Source organism: Protobothrops mucrosquamatus, unplaced genomic scaffold, assembly GCF_001527695.2.
Source record: "Protobothrops mucrosquamatus isolate PMUCROS unplaced genomic scaffold, P.Mucros_1.0 scaffold212, whole genome shotgun sequence".
In the NCBI taxonomy this organism is placed as follows: Eukaryota; Metazoa; Chordata; class Lepidosauria; order Squamata; family Viperidae; genus Protobothrops; species Protobothrops mucrosquamatus.
Window position 1 is genome coordinate 662,147 of NW_015386566.1, and position 24,189 is coordinate 686,335.

General features: G+C 40.0%; 1 protein-coding gene across 1 annotated transcript; it reads left to right on the forward strand.

The window, feature by feature from the left end:
• Positions 1 to 398: 398 nt before the first annotated feature.
• On the forward strand, positions 399 to 15,687 carry LOC114922421 (T-cell surface glycoprotein CD4-like). The gene is made up of 13 exons (XM_029283753.1): positions 399 to 409; positions 1,456 to 1,507; positions 1,600 to 1,657; positions 3,308 to 3,478; positions 3,576 to 3,710; positions 3,858 to 4,106; positions 5,107 to 5,406; positions 8,419 to 8,664; positions 8,762 to 8,898; positions 9,034 to 9,101; positions 9,857 to 9,969; positions 13,185 to 13,235; positions 15,476 to 15,687. Exons 1-13 carry the CDS (start codon positions 399 to 401, stop codon positions 15,685 to 15,687), a joined length of 1,803 nt encoding a protein of 600 aa, XP_029139586.1.
• Positions 15,688 to 24,189: the final 8,502 nt, after the last annotated feature.

Sequence of the window (24,189 nt, forward strand, 5' to 3'; positions counted from 1 at the left end):
CTATCTTGGCAGCCTGGTGACCATTTGGTGGTCAATAGATTCTTTGGGATTCAAAGAATCTATTCAAAGCTCAAGCCAATGTGAAATGTCAAAAAGGAATGTATTGAATAAATATTAAGAAAGTTAACAATCATGGTTCCTTCTACATGACAAAAACCCCAAGAATGGCAGCAGATGACCACAATAAGCTGGCAGTTATGCAACATACTCCCAGGACTCTGAGTCCTGTCTGGGCACTTTTTATCACTTTTTGCCACTTTGCTTAAGAGTCAGGGAGTACAAACAATAACTGGGGATGGCTTAGTAGCACCAGCTTATCAGGGACTTGATCATCACTTTAGGCTGTGGAATCTCTGCCAAAGATATTTTTAGGGAAGACAGAGTTTCTAGTCGATATCATGTGGGGATTGTATGATGACCTACAGAATCTGGTCAATATTTTGAGAAATGACCTTTTGCTTCTCTGTATGAATGTATGTGTGTGTGTGTGTATGAATTTTGATTACAGTCTAAATCAAATAAACTAACTTTATATTCCCTCATTTTATGTCTGTCTTTAGTCCATTCAAATATTCTCATAGGCTTTGATTTCTTTTCAATTCTTTATTCCAGGGGTGTCAAACTCGCAATGTCACGTGATGTGTCGTGACGTATCACAACTTTTTTCCCATTGCCGGCAATGGGGTGGGCACGGTTTCACTATGACGCATCTGGCCCGCCGGCCGGCAGTTTAATACCCCTGCTTTATTCCATTGCACAGATTTCTTCAAGGGCTTAACAAGCCTCTTTTGCAGATCCAATAAGAAAACATTTTCCAGGTCACTCTCTTGATTTGTCATTTGACTTTCTCCTTTAATTTTTTAAATTTCAACCAGTTTCTTTTGTATATCCAGTTAAGCATCCTTTTCCAAATCATTCTCTTGGCCTCTTATTTTGCTTTCACTTTTGATACTTTCTTTGTCTTGTCAGACAACATTTGCTCCATATCTGTCATTCCCTCATAGACATCTTTTGGACATAATCAATAGAGGGCATCACATCTCATTACTGATGCTATAGATACTATAACTACTAATTTCTGGCTCCATTTCTCAAGCATCTCCTTTAATATTTCCAATGTTATAATGTTATGTATCATTTTATAAGTTCCAGTTAACCAACACCAAAAGCTGGCTTGTATTTTTCCCCCCTTCTACTTAGAATCTTTAGTCCTTCTTATATCCAGTTTCTACAATCATAAAGTTGCTTATCTTTGTGATGAACCAAGGTGAACAAAATAACTCTGGTTCCCACAAGAAGCTATTTATTTTTTTATAGTTAATTCTCAGATCTTTTTTTTAACTGAACTCTTAATTCACTTGTAAATTTCATAGATCAAAATCTTCTTTAGTTTTTTGCTGTTTATTTCAAATTCTTTAAGTTTTTAAACTGGTGATTAATTTTTCTTTTGTTCAGAATTGAAGATAAACTTCTAGTTGTTTTTGCCCTACATATTGAATGCTACAAGGTATTTTTAGAATAAACCATGTTGATTTTTCCTGATGATTTTTATTTTTTCTGCCAGGAATTCATCACAGCTGTCAGTTGTCCAGGTGAAACGGTGCATTGGTGAATATGGTTTTAAACAGCATCCATGTTGCTTTTGTTCTTTACCTGGGTGAGTTTATGGCAAGATATATTTGTGGCACAATGGAGCTGTCATTTGATCTCTTATTTTCCTGTCTGCAGCCTAACAATTTTCATTTATTTTCATAACTTTTACTGTGGGGAAAAAAAGCCCCACTGGGTGATTTTTAGCAGTTCATCAGCATATACACTGAGATGTACTCACAATGGCCAGCATGAATTATCCATATAGAAGTTCTAAAGTTAAGGTGGGAGACCTGTGGCCATAAGATACAGTGACCATACATCCTTTAATGTAAAGAACTGTCCTTTATGTTTACTTAATTTAATGATTTATTGGTTTTTCCTCTTGAGTTTCCCTTTATAAAGTTATAAACACCATTTTATCCTTACGAATCTCTTTCAGGTTTGCTTCTTTTCCAAGTTTATCCTTTCCCCCCCCCAAGAGAGTATCATAAGACCAACATACAATCCTCAATCTAAGCATAACAAAAGCAATTACTTCAAAGGCAGAAGGAGAAAGAAAGAGACTAGTGAGAAGAATGTGAATCTACTCATTACTGGTTTTGGCCAATACAGATTTACCTTTCTCCTGGAAATGCTCTAAATCTTTGTCTAAAAAGAGTCTGAATATCAACTGGTATTTCCCCTGATATTTTGGAACAGAAATAAACTCATATTCAAAAGTATCCCAATGCAGAAGCATAAAACAGTTGCAAAAACCCAAAGAGTTTTTGATCAAACGCTACAGCAAATCCAATGGTCTAGCCATCAGTTAAAAGCTCACTTGTTGGTGTCCCCTTAAGTTAAGCTTCCAATTTTCCTGGAATTGCATGGGAGACCCTGTGGATTTTTTTACTCCACTAATCGCTGCCTACTATAGAGGGCAGTGCTCATCTTCATTTCAAGGTCATTGAGCTACCATTGTCTGAAGACGTTTCTACAGTCATGTGGCTAGCATGACATCACAGAGCACTGTTACCTTCCCAACAAAGTGGTACCTATTTATCCACTCGCATTTGCATGCTTTCGAACTCCAAGGTTGGCAGGAGGTGAGGTAAGGATGGGAGCTTGCTCCATCACGGAATGCTCAGGTCTCAAACCTGGGCTGTTGGCTTTCCACTAACTGTGTGGGCTCATGTCCACTCTGAACAATCTCTATGATTTTGGATCCAAAATGCAGCACATTTCCTGTGAAAAAGTCCATTGAGAAATAGGGCTACTCTTTTTTAGTGCACTGATATCTATGCTCACAAAGAAGAACAGAATTTTGACATTACCAGCGGGTTTGCTACATCACCACTAAATCCAATTAATTTCCTTTGATTTAAAAACTAGACATAACCATCTTCTATGGTAGTTTATACAAAATAATGATGTGCACATTTCTCTTCCTTGTCTGGAGACTGATCAATTTATTCTTCATTTCTCCTTGACCTTGCTTTAAAACAAATGCCTTGTACAGTGACAAAAACTTTTGCAAATGACAGACTTCTTGAAAACTCCAGAGTAAATCAGCAGATACTTAAAATGTAAATAGATATGTTAAAATGTAATGAGTAACATAAAAGGCCAATATAGTACAGCGACTCAGATTATAAACTTCTCAGAAACATGATGAAATTTCATTTGTTTCTCATCGTTGATTTTCCTTTATTCTTCCATTATTTTGACCCTCTAGCTCTTCTAGGGGCAATGTTTTCCGTGAGGGCTAAAAAGCTAAATGTTATTGCTGGCGCGCCTGTCGTACTTCACTGTCTAAATAACACTGACACGATAACTGCATCCAAAGTGACCTGGAAATATAATGGAAAACTTCTGCTACAGATAATGAAAGGCCAAGTATATAGAGGTAAAACTGGTTGAACCCTTCCACATATAACCAATAAAGAGAGATATGAGTCTTTATGTTTAAGCTTTAATTTCATCCAGTTCTCTTTTCTTCAAAGGTGAAAAGTCTGTAACATGCATATTGAAGGATGAGAAGACTTTTTCTCTAGAACTGCCAAAAGCAGAACCAGGAAAATATTCCTGTGATGTAAATGGAAAGCAGGTGGCTACTTATGATATTGAAGTGTGGAAAGGTGAATGATATAACAGAGATCATGAAATCTGCCTCTCTGTCTATCTCTTGTTCTCTCTGCTATTGAATGAGTAATTAAATAAATAAATTATCCTTGGGAGGAGGCATGGGAAGGAAAAATTACCAGTAGGCCTTCTTTCCTTCACAGTTACTGGATCTAAACGCGGATACCTCCTGCAAGGCGACACTTTAAAGCTGCATCTGTCTCCTTTCAAAGATACCAGGATTGAATGGTTTGAACCCCACAAGGCCAAAGTAACAGACAAAGAGCCACGATGGAAACTGCAAAAGGATGGCTTACAGATATCAAACCTTACAGTTCAGGAGGACCATGGGATATGGGAATGTCACATCTCTCATTATAAGCTTACGCTCTTCTACAATGTCAAGGTATTAGGTAAGAGAAGTCACTAAATTTGGTTCAAAGTGCCTGTAACTTGGGTTCCCTCAAAGTCTTTCCTCATAAAAAGTTCAGCATCGACCATAATTTGCTCTGCTAACTGCTTCCAGTATCACTGCATTTTGCCAAGATAAGGTTACTTCATCGCTGACTCTTTTTCTGGAATTTACATCCTATGTTAACTCACATTTTGTTACAGATAGGATAGAATGATATTGTTGTCTATTCACTACAGCCCATTGTCTATAGTGATTTTATCAGATATATTTTTTTGTCAAAATGTTGCAGTAAAAACTTCAGAAACCTCTTTGTCCAGTGTGCCCAAGCAAAATTATTGTTAAGCTTCTCAGTGGCCCTTGCGGTATCCCAAAAACAGTGAGGGAGCTTGAACTGGGAATGTGTTCATTTTTTTTTAACAATTTCCCTTTATTTTATTTTGATATCTTGGGAAAGTAGCTGCCCAGGATCTAGTCAGTTTCACCACTCTAGTCTAGAGGATCTTGCTAATTCACAATCATGGCATGGTTTGCTTTTCCTTTCTCTGGAGCCTTGTGGCTTCCCATCTTCCTATTATTAACTTGGGAGATTCCCAAATTGAGTGTGAGAAGGGGGGCAGATGAACTAGACCTGAAGAGACCAGAAGTCAGATCCTCCCTGTTCCTTCGGCAATATCCAGACTCATGGAAGTTTCCCTACAAGCTGCCAGCTTGCTAAAATGGGCTGGTTGCAACCCAGGATGAGAAAAACCTATTACTTTGCCTATAATAATGAGTGTCACGTTCACAAAGCAAGAAAATCCCTTTCAGCATTAACCCGAATCAGCCACAGAGTAGGGATTAGCTCAGAGGGAAGCAAATGTTCTGCCATCTCAAGGTTAGCACTTTAACTCACTACTGTAGAGGGGAAAGGGCCATAATCTTTTCCTACAGTGAAAAAGCAGCAATGTACACAATTCTGATCATATGTTACTTTCTATTTTGGTCCGACATAAAATCAGGTTTTTCCAATCGATTGGATGAATTCAGGTTTGCCGCTATCAACAGCAACATCCTCCTTTCCTGTCCTTTGAATATTGACCTGCAGGAAAAAAGAGACTGGGAGATTCCAAAAGTCCAGTCTTGGAAATGGCTTAAGAATAATGTTGTCGTGAAGGAGCATAACATAAGCAACATCAATAGCTCTTTCTCCATCAAACAACTATCCAATGTCCATTCTGAAGATGCTGGAAAGTACCAATGCCATCTTGGATTTAAACATAAAAATTTGAGCAAAACCATCAACCTGATAGTTATGAAAGGTAGGAATAAATCTTGATCTGTTTGACAGTAACATGCAATTTCAGCTTACTATATTAACCATAGGTGCTATTGCCTTTGAACATCAACACAGCCATTTTTTAACATTTTCAAAATTCAACCTTCTGTTAAGAACAAAATTCAAAGCATCCTTCTAAATAGAATAGAATAGAATAATAACTTTATTGTCACTTTAAATGTACACTATCGGCATACATTAAAATGAAATTTTATTGCATTCAGCTCTCAAAGGGTCACCACCTCCGATATACACTACATAAACATGACATAAATAAATACAGAATTATGCATATGCCCACATATATTATATGACACAGAGAAACAATAGTCTAGTTCGAGTTATGTATACATGTGCATGGCAAGAAAAACGAATCTTGTGAGTTTACCAAATGGATGGCATAAATTAAGGCATCTCCATTTAAGCTGCTTTCCTTTTGCCATATAATGCACAGATGCACTTCTATAAAGCACTGTTTTTCACTCCCAAAGCTTTGGAATAATTTTGAAAAGTATCCAAGAATCCATTGTGCTACACTCCTTTCTCTGCTTCAGGTGAGAAGTAGATGAGGAGCACTGTCCTTACTATTTTAATGTAGGACAAGTAAAAGGAACCATTGGTGGATCCTCCTGGCTTTGTTTTCCTCCCATTGAGGGTTGCCTGCTGGGGCTGAAAAACCACAATCGTTCCCATTAGCTGGTGTGGAGCGAAGTAGGTCACATTAGTCATGGGGTTCAGAAGAGTTGGTTCAGTCAAGTTGCCTGGTAAGAGGATGCAGGCATGGATGTGTTCTGGGTCTGAGTTCTGTCAAGTCAGACTATTTTAGAAGCACTGTGACCAAAAATAGCCAATCAGGTTGCAGTATAGGTACACAACTCACAGCTGGTAAAAACTGGCACTTCCAGGTTGAAATCAACCTTTTGTGCAGATAGGTCTAGCATTCACTCCAGAAAGCACTGGTTCTGTTTTTAAACACAGATGTAGGAAGTGCTAAATTGGTGCATATAAGGAACTATAAATGGAACATTTTCCTTTCTTGTTCATTTGCACTTTCAGACTAAAGGATTATAGAATTTAATTGATCTGCAGCTTATGCTAGATGTCTCAAGACCTCTTTCCTGAGGCTGTGTAACTCTGCATTACAATGATTATATCACTACTGACCATAGGGATCACTTAGGTGAGATGGGCAGTGTATAAATTCGATAGATGAATGAATGAATGAATGAATGAAGGAAGGAAGGAAGGAAGGAACGAAGGAAGGAACGAACGAACGAACGAACGAACGAACGAACGAACGAACGGTTTTGTTCTTTTTGAAACTTATCAGACAGGTTATCAGAGCACATAGGCTTTATGTGCTCAACCCTTTACCCAGTTTGAACTTGTACATACAAGACCTGCATTAGACATGTGTCTCACTTATGCTGACTCCTGCCATTGTGGCCATGGAGGACAGTTCCCATGACCAGAGGACAGAAGACATGCATGTCTAAAGTGGCCAACAGGAGTTGAGCAGTTTTCAATCCAAGGAATAGGTGATGGTGTGGGGGAGGATGGAGGCACAGGGATGTAAAGATGGTCCCTATACAGAAAAACTCCATTGAAGAACTTCAGGACAAGTCAGCTCACTACAGCTGTCCCAAACAGCTTAGGGTTTTAGAGATAAACAGCAGGAAAATACAATGCTTTTGATAAAATGATATCCCATTCCTCCATCCTAAAGCAGACCTTTAAGTTTAATGAAGGAAATGTGGTATACTCGTAGTTTAATGATCATATTATTATTGATGGGGAAACATTTTCTTTTCCATTTGCATAACTTCATAAAATAAAATTTTATTTTATGTGGTACATTTACTGTAGGAGCTTCCAGGGAGCTTATTTTGACATGTGATGCTTTACTATACAAGAGATTGCCCTATATTGAACTGGCAGATGCTTTTCCTAGTAAGGTGGAAGGTGGTTATCTACTTTATTAAGTCATGCAACATAGCAAGCTATTATACCATTTAGTAAATTCGAACCAACTTTGAAAAGTAAAGTATGAAGTATGAAGCTTAAAAAATCTACTTCCCATCCTGTCTTATAAATATAGGTAATCCTTGATTTATTGCCATAACTGAATCTGAAATTATGGTCATAAGTCATTGCAGTTGAAAGTTGAGGCATCATGTGACTAGACCCAATTTTCTGAGCTTTTTGCAATGGTTGTTAAGTGAACACCACCATGGCTAAGTAAATGCTGCAGCTGTGAAGCAAATCAATTTTCCCCAGTGGGCACTTTTGCAGGAACCAAGCACAAATCTTGGTCACATGATGCTTCATACAGGTATAAATGTGAGCTAGTTGCCAAGCACCCAAATGCAATTGTGTGATTGTACAAGGCCATTGCAACTTTGAAAATGGTCATAAGTAGCTTTGGGGGGGTGTCTGGCCAGTTGTAATTCAAGAATTAAGGACACATTTTGATGGGACCTTGGTTGCTGTGCTTGCAGTCTGATCTGCAGCTGGGGAAACTTCTAGCTGAGAAATAAAGATAATTCCTCAGCTTTATTGCTAAGATTAAATAAAAGGGCTCTGACTTTGGATGGGGGCAATGAGACTAGAAGAAGAGTTGATTTTATGGTTCAATCAATATAGTTTGCACAGGATTATGGCTAAAACACCTGAAGTATTTGCTAATTATTCTGAGCTACTTATTTTCTGGAAACCAGCTTCTGAAAGTTGAATATGTAATTGAATAGCTACATATTTTGGTGCCAATATATGGGAAAAACTTGAATCATCTTTGCATACTGCTGATTTAAGCTGTGTTTATATCCTCTGATATCATCAATTCTGTCCTCTTTCCATTGAAAGGGACTCTTTCCAGCACCATGAACAGCCTAGTACTTTAGATCATATGATAAAATATTCTTCGTGGTAAGGAATGCTCTCTCCTAGATCTTGTAAAAACTGTTTCCCTAATATATTTTTCCTGCTTTCCCTCCAGTCTCTGCTGTCCCTCCCACGCTCAGATCCAAAGAAGACAACGTGACCCTTTGTGGTCATATCAGTCCTTCTGCTCCTCCACTGACTGAATTGTGCTGGGTTTATGTAAACGAGTCTTCGAATGAAACCAAATGTGGCTCTCCCATTTCAGATAATAAATTCTGTCACGTAGCTACAACTGAAGGGCTCTGGAGGTGTGATCTCAAAGTGAACAACAATGTGAAAATCAGTATTGACTATATTCTGGGTAAGTTCCAAGGTAAGTAACACTACCATCTTGTTCCTGGCTCCGTATCTGTGCACATTCTGTTCTCAACTTCAAATCTTTTTTTTTCCCCCCACAGGAAAGACCTTAAATGAGACTACTTTAGAGAATAGATTCTCACTGATCAAAATAGCCTCGGGGATTGGCGCAATGCTCCTGCTGTTAATTCTTGTTGGTGTCTGTGTACCTACTTGTAAACGTATTAAGCAGAAACAGGTGAGTTTCCACCTATCCATAAACCAAAAGAGAGGTTGCATTCTACAACAAAAAAATACAAAACAAAACAAAAACCATGGAAGCAGATCTAAAAGAACATGAAAAAGGGATAATCTTTCCTTTGTCTTTTGGCAGCAACGAGCCAAGAGGATGGCACAAATTAAGCAGCATTTGCTTGCCAAGAGGACATGCCAGTGTCAGAGGTAAGGGTCCAGTTGCCCAGCCAAGAGGAAGACATTGCGGATATTCTTTTGAAAGCCCTTGGTTAAGCTGTCCTGGGATGAATCAGTCCATCTGGACCTGCAATCCAGCAGATTCAAGACACCACAGTTATTATTCTTTACTAGAAAGAAATATTGCATCTAACAGATTCCTTTTCTCTTGCAGTAACAAACCAGAATCAAAAGGCCTCAAAATAATAAACCTATTGTCCCTTTAGCTTTCAGCTCTGCCAATTAAAATTTGTCATCTGCTTATTATTCAACTAAAATTGCACTTGAATTGGCTACCAGTTAGATCAAATAAAGCTTGCAGACCTACAGAAATTCAGAAATAAATCATGACTAAATTAGACAGCCATGCAATTTCATCAAAGGTCTCATGAGCAATCATTCTTCAACAATTCACTTTTATGCTTTTTTAAAACAGCAAGTATCCCACTGTGCAGTTTATATCGCAAAACCAAGTATATTTATCTACAGGAAATCTCAAACATTCCCATGTTTTCCACTGAGCCTAAATTTTGGATAACTCTTTTTCAACCCTACAGGGAACTACCTAATGATTACTACCACGCCTAAAGGAGAAAATGTGCGTGTCTTTAAAAATCACTGGCCCGACCATTTGCCAATCATTTACAATGCACAGTTACATGAATTCAAATATTGCTGGGTTGCCTTAACTTTCTATCTGATATTCATAGTTGTGTAATCATTTAGGCAAGTCTGTATTTTGAAAGTGTGGAGCTTGCAGAAAATATTGACCAAAAAGGGTTCACCCTAATTGTTTCTAAGTTGTCTAATAGCCGACTGCTGTTTGAACTGATCTGCAGTTCTGTTGTCCACTGCAGCTGTAAATGAACAAAGATGTGTTGTTTGTTTTTAAAATTCCTGATCCACAAAATAAAATACTTATATCTTTCCCCCCAACTCCACTGGTTAATTCATGTATATATCTACAGATATTTGCTTGCACTTATTGTGTAGTCTGCAATCTTTTCCAAGAGAATATTCTGTCAATAATGGTGATCAGAGAAAAGCAATGTTTTTTTAAATGATATAATTATGATGCTAATAAATTAATGCATTTCAAAGGACAAATTCCTTTTTACTGTTTGGAAAATGCTGGCGGTGGGTGGAGAGGAAGAGGCTTCTGCAGTCTGAAAGGTGCTATTATGTAGAGAATTCCACTGATGAGTTACAAAAACAACTGGAAAACTATCTCCAATCTACCTTGGCTGTTTCCATTGCTTTGTTTTATTCCTTAAAGCAGGAATCTCCAAACTTGGCAACTTTAAGACTTATGGACTTCAATTCCCAGAATTCCCTAGCCAGCATGGCTAGCTAAGGAATTCTGGGAGCTGAAGTCCACAAGTCTTAAAGTTGCCAAGTTTGGAGACCCCTGCCTTAAAGGAAAAAAAAACTTAGTTCTATCTCTTGATATGCATCACCACCACAGTTCTAAGACGTAAGTACTGAATGTAAACATAGGGAAAAATTACTGTTGCTTGACTGTTTATTTTCATGATTTCCTATGCTTATGATTATGCACAAAAACAAGAAGTAAAAGCGCCTGTATTCATTCCACTGATGCTTGTGAATTACATTTGAAATCTCAAGGTCTGAAGAGAGCCATGTATATATTTTAATGTTAATAAATATTCCTCAAAAACCTTAGTGTTCCCATTTTTCTTTAGCATTTGGCTGCACAAGATGCCATTTCTGAGGTCCTCTGTGATTTCAGAGCAGCTAAATCAGGTAGCTGGACTATGATTGCAGTGCTTTAGTTGAGATCAGATGAGCCCCAGGAAAATTGCCAGTCATATATAATTATAATTCAAATGCTGTCCCATTGAGACAAGGATACAAACATACCAATTAAACACTTCAGAAACTAAACTTTCAGTTTTAATACAAGCATCCATCTTACAGAAGCAGGAGATGTTAGAATTTTGGTGACTAATAAAAATTGTAGTTGAAAACTCCTAGAACCACTATTATGACTTAATTCAATTATTTCTAATAACACATCATTCCTGCATTTCTGGGTCTTTTTTAAATCCATCCTTTCTTGTCCATCAAGCCATTGGGGACAGCAAAGATCAAGGAGCACCTTTTTCCTCTCATTACCCTTAGGTGTTTTGCCATTCTCTTCTAGACAGTTCAATTCCACAACTGAGTTTTATTCAACAATCTATTGAAGACAAGTTAATGATGCTTTAGTGAGATTCTTTCCATCTACCACCCTTTTCTTGGAAAACTCCTTCTATGCACCTAACACACTCCCAGTCTATCCCTATATAGCAATGTTTCTCAACCTTGGCTACTTTAAGATATGTGGACTTTCAACACCCAGAATTCCCCAGCCAGCATATCTTAAAGTGACCAAGGCTGGGAAACACTGTTATATAGGGATCAAAATAAGCACCATACCATCAGTTCAGTTAGCACAAAAATATAGTTATATTTATTAAATATTATGAAATATCAAAACCAGGGAGGGAGGGAGAGAGCAACAGGCAAGAGATAAAAAAGGTAGAGGACTTAATATCAACAGTCTACATAATTGATATATTTATATTTCAAAACACACAAAACTTTCCAAAGCCACTAGAAAAAAAACACGTGGATAATTAGCACAAACCATTCCAAAGACAGATGCTTTGGGGTATGCCAGTTTTAAGCCTCTTTTGCACACAACACTGGAATAGAGGTGGAAAGTAGGGTAGTAGATAATCCTTCTCTTATTCCACATCAGAAAGGAAATAAATTGATGGATGGGGATGATGGATCCGTGTTTTCAATCCCCAAATCCTTAGAAATGTTTATACCCTGACCCTCAAAGTGTCCTCTTCACAGCCACCATTAAAATAGTGAAAAGACCATATTCTCCTTCCTGTTGATCTATCAGCACAAACATCTGCCTCCATCCTGACCCCAATCCAAGATCTGTTTAGTTGGGCAGCTGCCTTTGCAAACAGAGTCAGCCTAGATGTCATAAATGGACTCTGCAACTATGACACCATTCCTCCTCTTCATATTAAAATAATGAAGCAATGATAACATGAAACCACAGCAGCTTCACCTCTGTAAGGAGGAGGTGAGAGACCAGAAGCCTGAAAACGTGTGAGACAAGAAAGCCTGAAAATATTGGAAAAGGGCCAAGTATGTAATAAGATATTTTTTAAAAAAAGAAAAACCCTCTCCCTCTGTCTGTCTGTCTGTCTGTGCGTGAGAGAGAGAGAGAGAGAGAGAGAGAGAGAGAGAGAGAGAGAGAGAGAGAGAGAAGGCAGAAATGTAAGCTGCCTTGGGACTTCCAAGAAGATGCAGTCCCAACTGGATCCCAAACCTGGTTGTGTTCTGATATAGCCACAAAGCCACATACCTGAAGCAACTGCCTAGATAAGCAGAATTTCATTTCATTTTCTCTTGTTTTCCTGCTTTCTAGACTGATGCTGTAACTATTAGGCCAAACTGGCTCAGTTTCAAAGTTTTTATTTATTCATGAAACATATCGAGCTGCTTCAATCTTTAAAAAACCTTAAATAACACAGAAAAGACAACAGCAACTAACCAGTGCAATATCAAGATATCTTGACTACTGTACCATAATCTGTAATTATCATATTAGATTTGTTGTTGTTGTTGTTGTTAATTGCGAAGTCGTGTCTGACCCATATTAGATTAGATCATGATAAAGACATTTAGTTTTGATAACTCCCACCACCACCACCACCACTTAAGTTCCCAAGATTTCCAGAACATCCGGATCTCCACAACCTTCTGGAAGGCCACACCAAGGGAGGAGGGTCATCCAGACCTGGAGGGAGGGAAGCTACAGTATTCTAGAAGAAGGGAGCTCCCACAGAGAATGCCAGGTATCAGCCCCCACTCCCGGCAGCAGCCCTTCTGATCATGGCCTTATCTTAGAAACTCAATAGAAAATCAGCTTATGCTCCACAGAGGGTAGAGGCAAAGCAAGAGAACAGCACTTTCATTTTCATTTGAAGGATAGCCAAAGCCCCATCCCTGCACAGAAATAAAAACCATATTTTTGTATCTCCACAGACTTCAGAACTGAGTCCTCACCAAGAGGTGCCATGTCCAGCTGGGAAACAGGTAAGTTGTTCTCCCTTTCTGGAGGGTGTATATTTCAGCAGCCCCAGCTGTTAAGATTTTATTAAACAGGCTATTTAAATAATCACTTTCCATGAATTGGATCAAACCGGATACAGGTGAGACTACATCAGTATCAACCATAAGATGGCAGCAAAGAGATACAGAAAAGTGGTCATCTGACTTTTTATAACCCAGATCTGGTACCTTGTACTGATGTAACCTGCTCAAGCTACTCCATCCTGGATAAAGAGCCCAAAGTCACCATGACTGCTGGGCAATTTGTATTTGAGTCCAAGGCACCAGAACAGGTCTCCTTAGTGGAATGCAGCCATCAACACTTTAATTGTACAGATGTTGAGATCCCATTAACAAGTACTTGAGGCCCAGGGACCTCTACTTACTTATCTACGGTCTTTGATTTCTCAGAAGGTAAACTAGCCACCAGAAGGTTGTCTCTAGAGAAATATAAAGATGACTTTGAAGAAACTATATAGCAGCCATTACAAAATCATTAGTTGATCCAGAAAAAAACGTTCCTGCTTGAGCAGGGGGCTAGACTAAACCTCCAAGGTCTCTTCCAGCTCTATTCTATTCTATTCTATTCTATTCTATTCTATTCTATTCTATTCTATTCTATTCTATTCTATTGACAGTAGGGGATGAGGGAGAAACTCAAGATTGGCCCAACTTAACTCTCTTGGGATTAAAAGGGAGGAAAAAGAACCCTGCCAGGCTTTCAAGATTTTGATATTATAGACCAGAGGTGGGGAACAGTAGCCCCTTTATGACTTGTGGAGTTCAACTTACTGGCTGGCTCAGGAATCTGGGAATTGAAGTCCACAAATCATAAAAGGGCCCTCATTCCCCACCCATTATAGACTATATCGATAGAGTTCTATTTCTTATGGTCTTTGTTTCCTGACTAGTTTCTTTCAAAAAGTTGACATTTCCCACCCTTTTATTTTCTAACTTCTTTCTTTTTTCTTAAATTAGCAGCCTCAACCCTCAAACTAACTAGAATGTGCTAAAAGTCCTTTATTTATTTCTTATTTCTTTAATCTGATGTGAATAACAGTTGCAGGAATAGGATGTGTCTAGTCTAGTGAAAAGAAGGACTGACATGATAGCAGTATTCCAATATCTAAGGTGCTGCCACAAAGAAGGGGGGGTCAACCTATTCTCCAAAGCACTAAAGGCATGAAAAGAAGCAATGGATGGAAACTAATCAAGGAGTGAAGCAACCTAGAATTAAGGAGAAATTTCCTGACAGTTAGAACAATTAATCAGTGGAATTGTTTGCCCTCAGAAGTTGTGGGTGTTCCATCCCTGGAGGTTTTTAAGAAAAAGTGGACAGCCATTTGTCTGAAATGGCATAGTGTCTCCTGCTTAAACAGGGGTTGGACTAGGAGGCCTCCAAGGTCCTTTCCAACTCTGTTATTCTGTTATTCTCTGTCCTTTGCAGCTATTTTCCAAGCATATCCCTTTATTCATTTTCAAAATATAAAACAAAATGATACAAACAGGATGCTTCCTCAAAGATGTGGTTACTGTTGGATGGGGATCTGCCTGGTTCCTCTTGGCTACTTCAGGATTCTGCAGGCACCCCGCTTCTTCTCTGACTCCTGGGATTGGTCTCTTTGATCAATTTGGCTTAGGTGCAAGAGAAATTGGACAGCTGGCTTCCATAGAGCAGCTGCCTGTAAAATGCTCCTGTCAAATCCTTCATACACAAGTTTAGGCTTCTCATAATTTGTCCTGTATCAAACTAGTAGGAATCTCTCTCCACTATGGCAAAAGGGCCAAAAGAGGGCTTACTTAAGGCCAATAAGGCCCAGCACAATTGGATGTCACTCTTTCTTGCTGGCTCAACACTGTTCAAAGTCTAAAAATTGAGAAGTAAAAAGGTAAAGGTTTCCCTTGCCCAGTTGCGTCCAACTCTAGGGGATGATGCTCATCTCTGTTTCTTAGCCGAAAGAACCAGTGTTGCCCAAAGACATTTCTGTGGTCATTTGGCCAGCATGACTATACGCCAAGGCACAGGGAACACCGCTATCCTCTCATCAAAATGGTACCTATTTATCTATTTGCATTTGCATGCTTTGGGACTGCTAGGTGGGCAGGAGCTGGGGCAAGTGACAGGAGCTCACCCCACCATGCGGTGCCTCTTACTGACAATCTTCTGGCCGGCAAGCCCAGCATCTGTATAATTTGCCTAACTTAGTTAAAATGTTAACATCCAGAAACGGAAATTAATTGGTCAAAGACACTTTTGGAGTTGATCCCAACATCTTGGTCTCTGGAGGAAGATTCCCGAGGAGCATCTGCAAGGGGGTCAGGCACATCAGCTGGCACCATTGGGAGTTCCCCTGCTGTGCCATGGCCAAGTCAAAAACAGCATCTGCAGCAGTCCTTCACACCCCTAGCAGCCGCTCTGCGCCAAAGATCAGTGTAGTTCAGCTCAGCAATCTGTCTGTTGGCTGCATATCAACTAATCACAACAGGGAAAAACATAATGGCAATGTCATCCTCTTTTATGACTGGCTACATAAACCCTCCAGTGTATTAAGCTTGATATCAATCAGTGGTTTATGTTTTCCAAGAGGGAGCTTGCCCATTAGTTATTCTTACTGCAGTAGTCTCTGTATGATGGTATTCTTGAAGTATGCCCTTTTTAGTGTATTTTTTCTATGCTCTAACTCCCCAATTACTTAGGTCTGTCTTCTCAGAAGAAAAATATGCCTCCTGTATCATCAGCCTGGCTCAAGCTGGATAACTAAAATCACATTGAGTATTCTTGCTATGGATGCACTTCACTTATATAATGGCATTAAGAGTGCTCGCCTGAGACATCCAGTCCCATCGGAATAATTCTGGGCACACACACAGCATTAAAGCCAATTCAGAATTATCAACATACATTTATGCACTTGGGATTATTGTCTCAAAGGGCATTAATCTGCAGATATCAACACAGGTTTTCATCTGTCATGTTGAGGATTAGATGGAGCTCTTCATAACCTCTTTTGGATTTTACTAACTTGAATCTTTTGATGTACATTTCTCCTCTCTTCTACACAGCCTTCCTTCTTACCATGCCCCTTTCCCCAGGTAAATAAATTTAATAATAAATAACTTTTTCTTGCAATTTCTGTCTTCAGTATACCTATTTTTGTTCTCTAGGGCCAGTGATTCTCAGGGAAATATATGAAATCCCCCTGTGCCCAATTTCTGTTCTCTCAAAACTTCCCGAAAACAGCCCTATCTCATTTCCCAAATCTTTTCACACTTCTCTGTCCCATCTGCTTCTGTATCAGAGATTCTGTGCCAGCATGTGGGTTGTGGAGTAGGAAATAATGATAAGAGAAAATCTCAAAGTAGAAAGAAGCAATTATATGTCTTCCTTTTGGGACTGAAGATGGAATTATTCTAAAATATCTTTTTGGTACCTGACAGTTGACAGAAGCACAATACAATACTAATACTAGTCACAGGGTCCTTATGACTAGTCACTTAGCAACTGTTCAAAGTTACAATTGATATCCAAAAGGGGGAATTATGATTGTGATTTAAAGATTCAACAACTGGGCCCCTTCCATGAACACATGATGAAACTTCAGGCACTTAGCAACACAGCTGTATTTACAGTTGTGAGCAGTGTCCTGAAGTCATGTGGCCATATTTTATGATAGTTTTGCCAAAAGCCAGCCCTTACTTCTGGTTTTCAGCAAAAGCATGCCATAGTAAACCATTGGTTCACTTATAACCACGATAATTGGGTTAGCTACCACTGCAAAAAACATCATAAAATAATATTGGTCATCCATTGTATGACTCTCATGACATACTCATAAAGGGCAGGTTCCTTTATGATCCGGTCAAGGGCTATTATAGTTAGAATCAGGAATATCATTTACTAATTTAAAAGATTTTCTGTATCCCCTTTGTAAGGAAGAGCATGGCAGTGTAAACAAAGTTTTATCACATTCATTGCATGTATCCTATGATGAGGAGATTCTTAATAATCACAAACTTAAGGAAACCAGGGGTGGGGAATATATGAAGAAAATTCTTCTCATTACTTTGTAGAGTACTATAGAAGCATCAAGTAGAAAATCAACCCTCTGTTATCATTCGTTGGTACCCAAACGCCTATTATGCACAGTTCACACTTTTACTTCCATCTGATCTTACTACATTTGTGTGTTTCTGCACTCATCGCACCAGCCATTTGTACTTCTCTAGTCTTCTAAGATCAGAGCTCAGCTAGGCTTTTATTTACAAATGTCATCCATAGAAATGTAATTCCTGATTTCACTCTCACATATGGTGAAAAGAATAGGAAAAGCAATATAAGGACATGTAAGCTAAACCTGTTCAAATTAACAGAACAAGGATGATCTTTTCATGGTGGTCAACATTTTAGAGAAGGAAACAAGAAGCAGATGGCAAGACGCCAGTCCAAACAAATATCAAAATTGAATGCTGGAATAATCCTTGTGATTATTCCAGAGAGAGACACTAACAGGATCTTGGTGGGTTGGAACCTGCATTAGAATTCATCACAGATTTTTTAAAAGCTGCATAGCTAATTATTAGGCTAGATAGTGAAACTTTCCACCACAGATTTGATTCAGGATATCATGGAAGTTGCCACAAGTCAAGCAAGGAATAGACTAGAACAGTGGTTCTCAACCTTTTTAATGCCGCGACCCCAACCGGTCGTAAGTCGAGGACTAAACCGGTCGTAAGTCGAGGACTAAACCGGTCGTAAGTCGAGGACTAAACCGGTCGTAAGTTGAGGACTAAACCGGTCATAAGTCGAGGACTTTCCCTGCCCGGGAGCGCCACGCATGCGTGGTTCCGCCCCCTGCGCCGGCCGAGGCGTAGCTGGCAAGCGGCAGAGACAGAGCAGGCCGACCACCAGCTGGCCCAGCCCAAGGGAGGTAAGGCACCCGCCGGAAAAGGGGAAAAAAAATGGCGGACAAAAAAAATGGCGGACAGCCTTGCTTGGTGACCCCCGTGAAATGGTCGATCGACCCCAAATGGGGTCCCGACCCACAGGTTGAGAACCACTGGACTAGAACCAAACATGTCTAATACACTCTTCTAGTTCAATAGGGACAGATTCAAGCTTGCTGGAATCACCTTAAAGCTTCTCAGAAGCCTTGCTCATTATTATCTTATCTGAATGTCCTTTTTGCTTGAAATAATAAGAATATTCTCTGATTTATAGAAAAGTGTATTGTATTCCAATACCTTATTGCTAGCTCAAGCTATATACAAGTTTACTTTAGTATTGTTGTCAAAGTTCACTCATATATAATTAATATTATGTTTCAGTACCTTACAGATTTTGGCTGTCCCCACACCCAAACCCCAAGCAGATTCAGGTCTGGTAAATATTCAAATGAGAGATCGTCAAAGAATGTGCTTCAAGCTAAGCTGGGAAGCTGGGGGGGGGGGAAGGACCCTGGAAGGAAGTGATTGCAAATCACTTCAGCCAAATAAATTTCATGAATGTATATCCATGAAGTCATAATAATTTGAGCTGAACTTGAGGACACCTCTAGGTCAATGTGGGATTTTCATGCAAAAGGAGGTTGGTCTATTTTTCAAAGCACCAGAAGGCAAGACAAGAAACAAGAAACAATGGATGGAAACTAACCAAGGAGAGAAGCAACCTAAAACTAAGGCGAAATTAGTGACAACAATTAACCAGTAGAATGGCTTGCCTTCAGAAGTTGCGGGTGCTCCATCACTGGAGGCTTTTAAGAAGAAACTGGGCAGTCACTTGTCTGGACTGGTATAGAGTCTCTGGTTAAGCATGGACTAGAAGAGCTCCAAGGACCCCTTCTAACTCTGTTATTCTGTTCTGTTAAATCTGTTAAATTAAGATAGGAGGTGGCTGGAGGGAGCAGTATTTCATTTCAAAAACCCTTTGGAAACATATTTCCTAAACCAAATTTTAGAAAGTAAAATAAAACACAGATATTAGCAGGATATTCATGAACACCGATAGAAATGTTCATGGATGCTTTACCAAGGGAATGATTTAGTTAACTCCTAATCCCATAGTAAACTTAAGACCCGTCCATATAGGGACAAAGAAACCTCCAGTTCAAGCCTTAATTCAGCCTAAGAAGCCAATCCATTATGACCTCAAGCAATCTTTCCCACCCACCCACCCCCGCCTTGTTTCAATATGCTTACTATTATGTTAATGCTTGTTTACATTTATTTGATTTTATTTTCCTCAGTTTCTTGGGTTTAATCCAAGTAATGCGAAAACCGTTCGTGACATGCATTTATCATTTAAATTCAGGAAGAAATATTGAAGCATAATTAGAATATTATTATTATGCATTTTAATTGCACCTTTTTTGTGAACAGTACTTTGCAGTGCTCCTCTCTTACAAACTCAGAATAATCTTGCAAAATGAGTCATTAAAAACTTATTCAGGGCAGAGTGAATTGAGACTGAGAAAGATTTGCTTAGGGCCAAGCAGCAAGATCAACAAGGAAATAAATTTAAACGTCCCTAGATGAATAGATCGACTGTGCAATGTGTTGGGGATATAAACCCACATTTGTTGCAACATTTATTCCGGGAGCTATTTGGAGTTCCAGCAGTCAGCGCAAATACATTTTATATATTTCACAGTGATGAGATTGTCTACTTGTCAGCAAAGGAGACATCTGCCCATCTTGCTCCTCCTTTTATACTTGTTTCCCCAATGACTCATAAGTTCCGCTATTTATATTTCTTATCTTTCATTTAAGGCTATTTGCTCCTCTTGTTTGCAGTAATGAGTTGTGAACATGAAATGTGACTTCCTTTTCAATCTAACTCATTTCATTCTCATACAAAATGTTTTTCCTGAATTGGTGGAAGGAGAATGAATAGCTTCTTACAGTATTTGTTTATATTCAATCAATAGCAAGAAATCAGGGTTAGCTAGATTCCTCTCCAAAATTATTTAAGTGGAATTTTTATGCAGAGGCAAAGAATCATGAATTATGCGGAGAGACAGCAGGCTCACTTTCACAGACAGCGATCAAGGGGAAATTAGGCTGCCTTCCTAATTTGGAGGCTTCAATAGGAATTCCTGCACTGAACAGGGTTTAGTCTTCCTAACGTGAATGGCTCCTTCCAATCCATTACTTTTACTTTTGTTTGTTAGGGGACAGAACTTTACTTCTCACAGCAGTGGTAACTCCTTGCTATAGCTCAGTTTTTAATATAAATCCAGATAGTAGCCATGGATAACTTCTGCGCTATTATGGATCAAGTGTTCTCCAGGTAGCAATAAGGAACCAGAACTGCATTTTGCTACACAAATAGATCTCTCATTCTAATGGTCAGGTTCTCTAAATAAATTTGGAGTCACTGGCAAAAAATGGTTTCCTGGTTACAAAGCATTGCCATTTAGACAATGCATCACATGCAAATATGTGCATTAATATAGGAGACTGGGTTCACAATCCAGAAGGAACAGTAACATTAAAATATTGAAAATCTCTGCTTCCCAAAACAACCTGAAGATGTTTTGCTTTTTTCTATACTTATAGGCACTTCAAAACTGAAATTTTGCACCACTTTCTTTTCTTATTTATATACTTATTTATTATTTCAAATTCATATAATCATTCATCTCATATGTATGTCTCTGGGCAGCTTACAAACAATTAAAATAAATATAGCAATAGCAATAGCACTTAGCCTTATATACAGCTTCATAGTGCTTTGTAGCACTCTCTAAGTGGTTTACAAAATCAGCATATTGCCCCCAACAATCTGGGTTTTCATTTTACCCACCTTGGGAGGATGGAAGGCTGAGTCAACCTTGAGCTGGTCAGGATTGAAGTCCTGGCAGTGGGCAGAGTCAGCCTGCAATACTGCATTCTAACCTCTGCGCCACTACAGCTCTTGATATAATGCAAAATATAAATACAAACAAAAAAAGGACAATGAAACAATTTAAAAACAAGAAGAAAATTATATGAAAGCATATAAAAAGCATAAAATTCACAGGCCATAATCCCATTAATCAAAACAACCTGTAAAGCCACTGTATCAGCTCCACCACAATTCCATGTCCCCATGTCCAATTGGCAAAACCATATGTTCAGGGCCTTGCAAATAGCTAGCAGGATTGGGACAATCAAATCTCCAGAAGGATAATGTCGTGGCAGAAAAGGCTCCTTTCTTGAGTCCCACCAAAAGACAGTCCCTGGCTGACAGGATTGGCAAAATGCCCTCCTGCTGGACCTGCTGGGATAAGTAGATTAATTAGGGAGAAGCTCTAATTTGTCCTGCCAATTCACCTGTTTTGGGACACCATCAGTACATAAGTGGTCCCCCTTTGGGTTGACCAGCCTCTTCCCGGCAGGTCAACAGGAAAGCTCAAAAAATAGTAGACAGATAATGCATCTCATCCCATCCTGTCCATTCTCATCCTCAGTCTTCACTTTGGTGCATTTGTAGTCTGGAAGCAGAATGAACAATGTGTAAACAAACCTAAAGAGGTTACTAGCAAAGCTGCAGCATAAGAGCTGCCGGGAATAGCAAGGAAGGGAGAGAGGAGACCAAATCACCTTGGCTGCTAGTGGAAGATAGATGATCAAAGGAATAGCAATGAGGGCAGGATTTCCTTAAAAAAAAAATCCCGTCACTACATAAGAAGTGCTATTAAATTATGGTCATATTTTTTGTGGACCAGGACCTGAGCCAAGTAACAGATGAAGGTCACCAGAACTTTCATGTTGTGGGATGAAAGCATGGTGCTGGTCTCAGACGGATGTGTCTTGCCTATGGAAGCAGCTTATATGTATATCTGTGCATGTACTTTCATATCTCTTTTCACTTCATTCTCTAGTTATAAACTGATATATCGGCCAAATAACTGAATGTTATCAATACAGGTTTAGGTTAGATTTAATTCTGAATAGACCACACTTAGCTATTGTATTGTATTTGCAGAATTTGTTATTTGTTATGTGTATCACTTAGTAGTAATGGAAATAAAAAATACTGGAATCTGTTCACTGCCCCTTTCTTATTACACAGGGCTAAATTAGGGTTATATAGTTCAAACTAATATATGCCTGGCCAGAGTTCAGGTCCTGAAAAAGGGAGGAGTGACATTGCTCTATTAGGAGATCTTATCTATAACATGCCAGAATGTTCAGAAATGCTGTAATAACTGGCTAACAAATCTTTTTAAAAAGTTGTCACATTTTCAGAGATTTCTCCATCCAAATGGGGTGGGAGGTTCACCTCCAACAACCTCAGGAAAAATGAAGATGATAGAATGAGGTAACTGAAGAAAGAATGTCATAATTATCATTCTCTCCACCCCCTCCCTTTAAATAAAATATTATATGAAGCATTTGTAATGCTTCACTCATGTATTTTACTGTTTATTTTTGCCTAAACACAAACATACTACCACCACATAGTAAACTCAATCAGACTCCAGGGTCACAATAAAAGGGCTTGAAGGGTGAATGACAGGTTACTTGCTTCAGATACAAATACATCTTGGAATGATTTGAAAAACATAATTCATATCCTGCTTTTCTCACTGACTACATTTCACTGATGTATGCATGACATTTTAGATTCCTATAAACAACATCCTGTTGAAGATGTGCATTTCCTCTTGTAGAAACACACTGTATATCTCGTTAAAAATCTTGACTCACCATAAATGAGTGAAGTCTCTTTCTATCTGTGGATGGCCACAAAATTAGAACTTTCAGAAAGTCATTTATATACAAATACACACAAGATTCATTCTATGCATTACACCACAGGAAATCCAGTTTCATCTGTTTCCAGTTCTACATCCAGGCAAGCTGCAGCCAATCTTGATTGCCTGACCAGTATGTCCTAGGTCTCCCGCTTGCTAATTCCTAACCTTTTTACTCGGAGGAAACCTATGAACAGTCTCACCAAGAACTACTGGGACCGAAAGAGGAGAGTGCACTGCAAGACTGGAAAGCAGAATCTTCTTGAAGCAGTTCTCCCAGCCAAAAGTGTTTGTTTTTCCCCAAGCTACTTTTGTCCCCTGTGTATCACTGGGGGAAAGCCTGAACCGAGGCCGCACTCCGATGTAGAGAGCACGTGGATCCACACAACTTTACCCCGGTTCTTTACTGCAGACTCCAGCAAGGTGCAGACAGCCCGAATCTCACTATCTTCTCTCGCCTGCCCGCCTTCCTCTTCCACTTGCAGGCTGCAAAACACCTGTTGGGCTGCCCGGCCCACCCCCACCCCCATCCCCTCCCCCACCCCCTCGCCTTTGGCCGCGGTGGGGCAGGCCCAGCCTGGAATGGTCCCCTCCCCGCTTTTCCCTCCTTTCGTCCCGGAGGGACCAAATCCCCGGGAAGCCCACAACGGCAGGAAAGCTGCCACCTCCTGGGGGAGACGGCGGGGAGGAGGGACGCGAAGGAAGGGGACAGGCACGCACGCACGGGCAGAGGCGGTGGGGCCGGGCCGCAGCCATTAAAGCCGCCGCCGCCGCCGCCGTTGGGTGGGTGGGCGCCTTTTTCTGGCACGCGCTGCCGCTGCCTTTGCTCGCCCGCTGCTGTCCTCCCGCCGACTGCCGCGGGCTATCTCTCGCCTGCTCGCTCGTCCTGCCCTGACGTGGCTGCCGTCGCTTCGGGGTGGGAGGCGGACGACGGCAGGCGGCGCGGAGAGCGAACGAGCGAGCTGCTCCCGGCGGCGCTAGCAGAAGAAGCAAAGGATGCTCCGGTCGCCATGGCAGCAGCAGCGGCAAGAGGTAAGATGGGTCCCCTCGCTCGGCTGCCTGCCTTCCTCCAGCCTCGCCGAGCCCGGCTAAGCGCGGGAAGGGGCGACGGGCGGAGGCGGTGCGCTGGCCTTGACCGGCGCGGCGGTCTGTGCATGGCGACTGTCTCCTCCCGTTCGCCTTGGCGTTCTTGGCCGCTCGCG

Excerpts from the sequence above, each read along its gene's own strand:
- LOC114922421 (XM_029283753.1), top strand. Across the intron at positions 4,107-5,106 it reads CTACAATGTCAAGGTATTAG|GTTTTTCCAATCGATTGGAT; the intron begins GTAAGAGAAGTC and ends ACATAAAATCAG. Across the intron at positions 13,236-15,475 it reads CATGTCCAGCTGGGAAACAG|AAACGGAAATTAATTGGTCA; the intron begins GTAAGTTGTTCT and ends GTTAACATCCAG.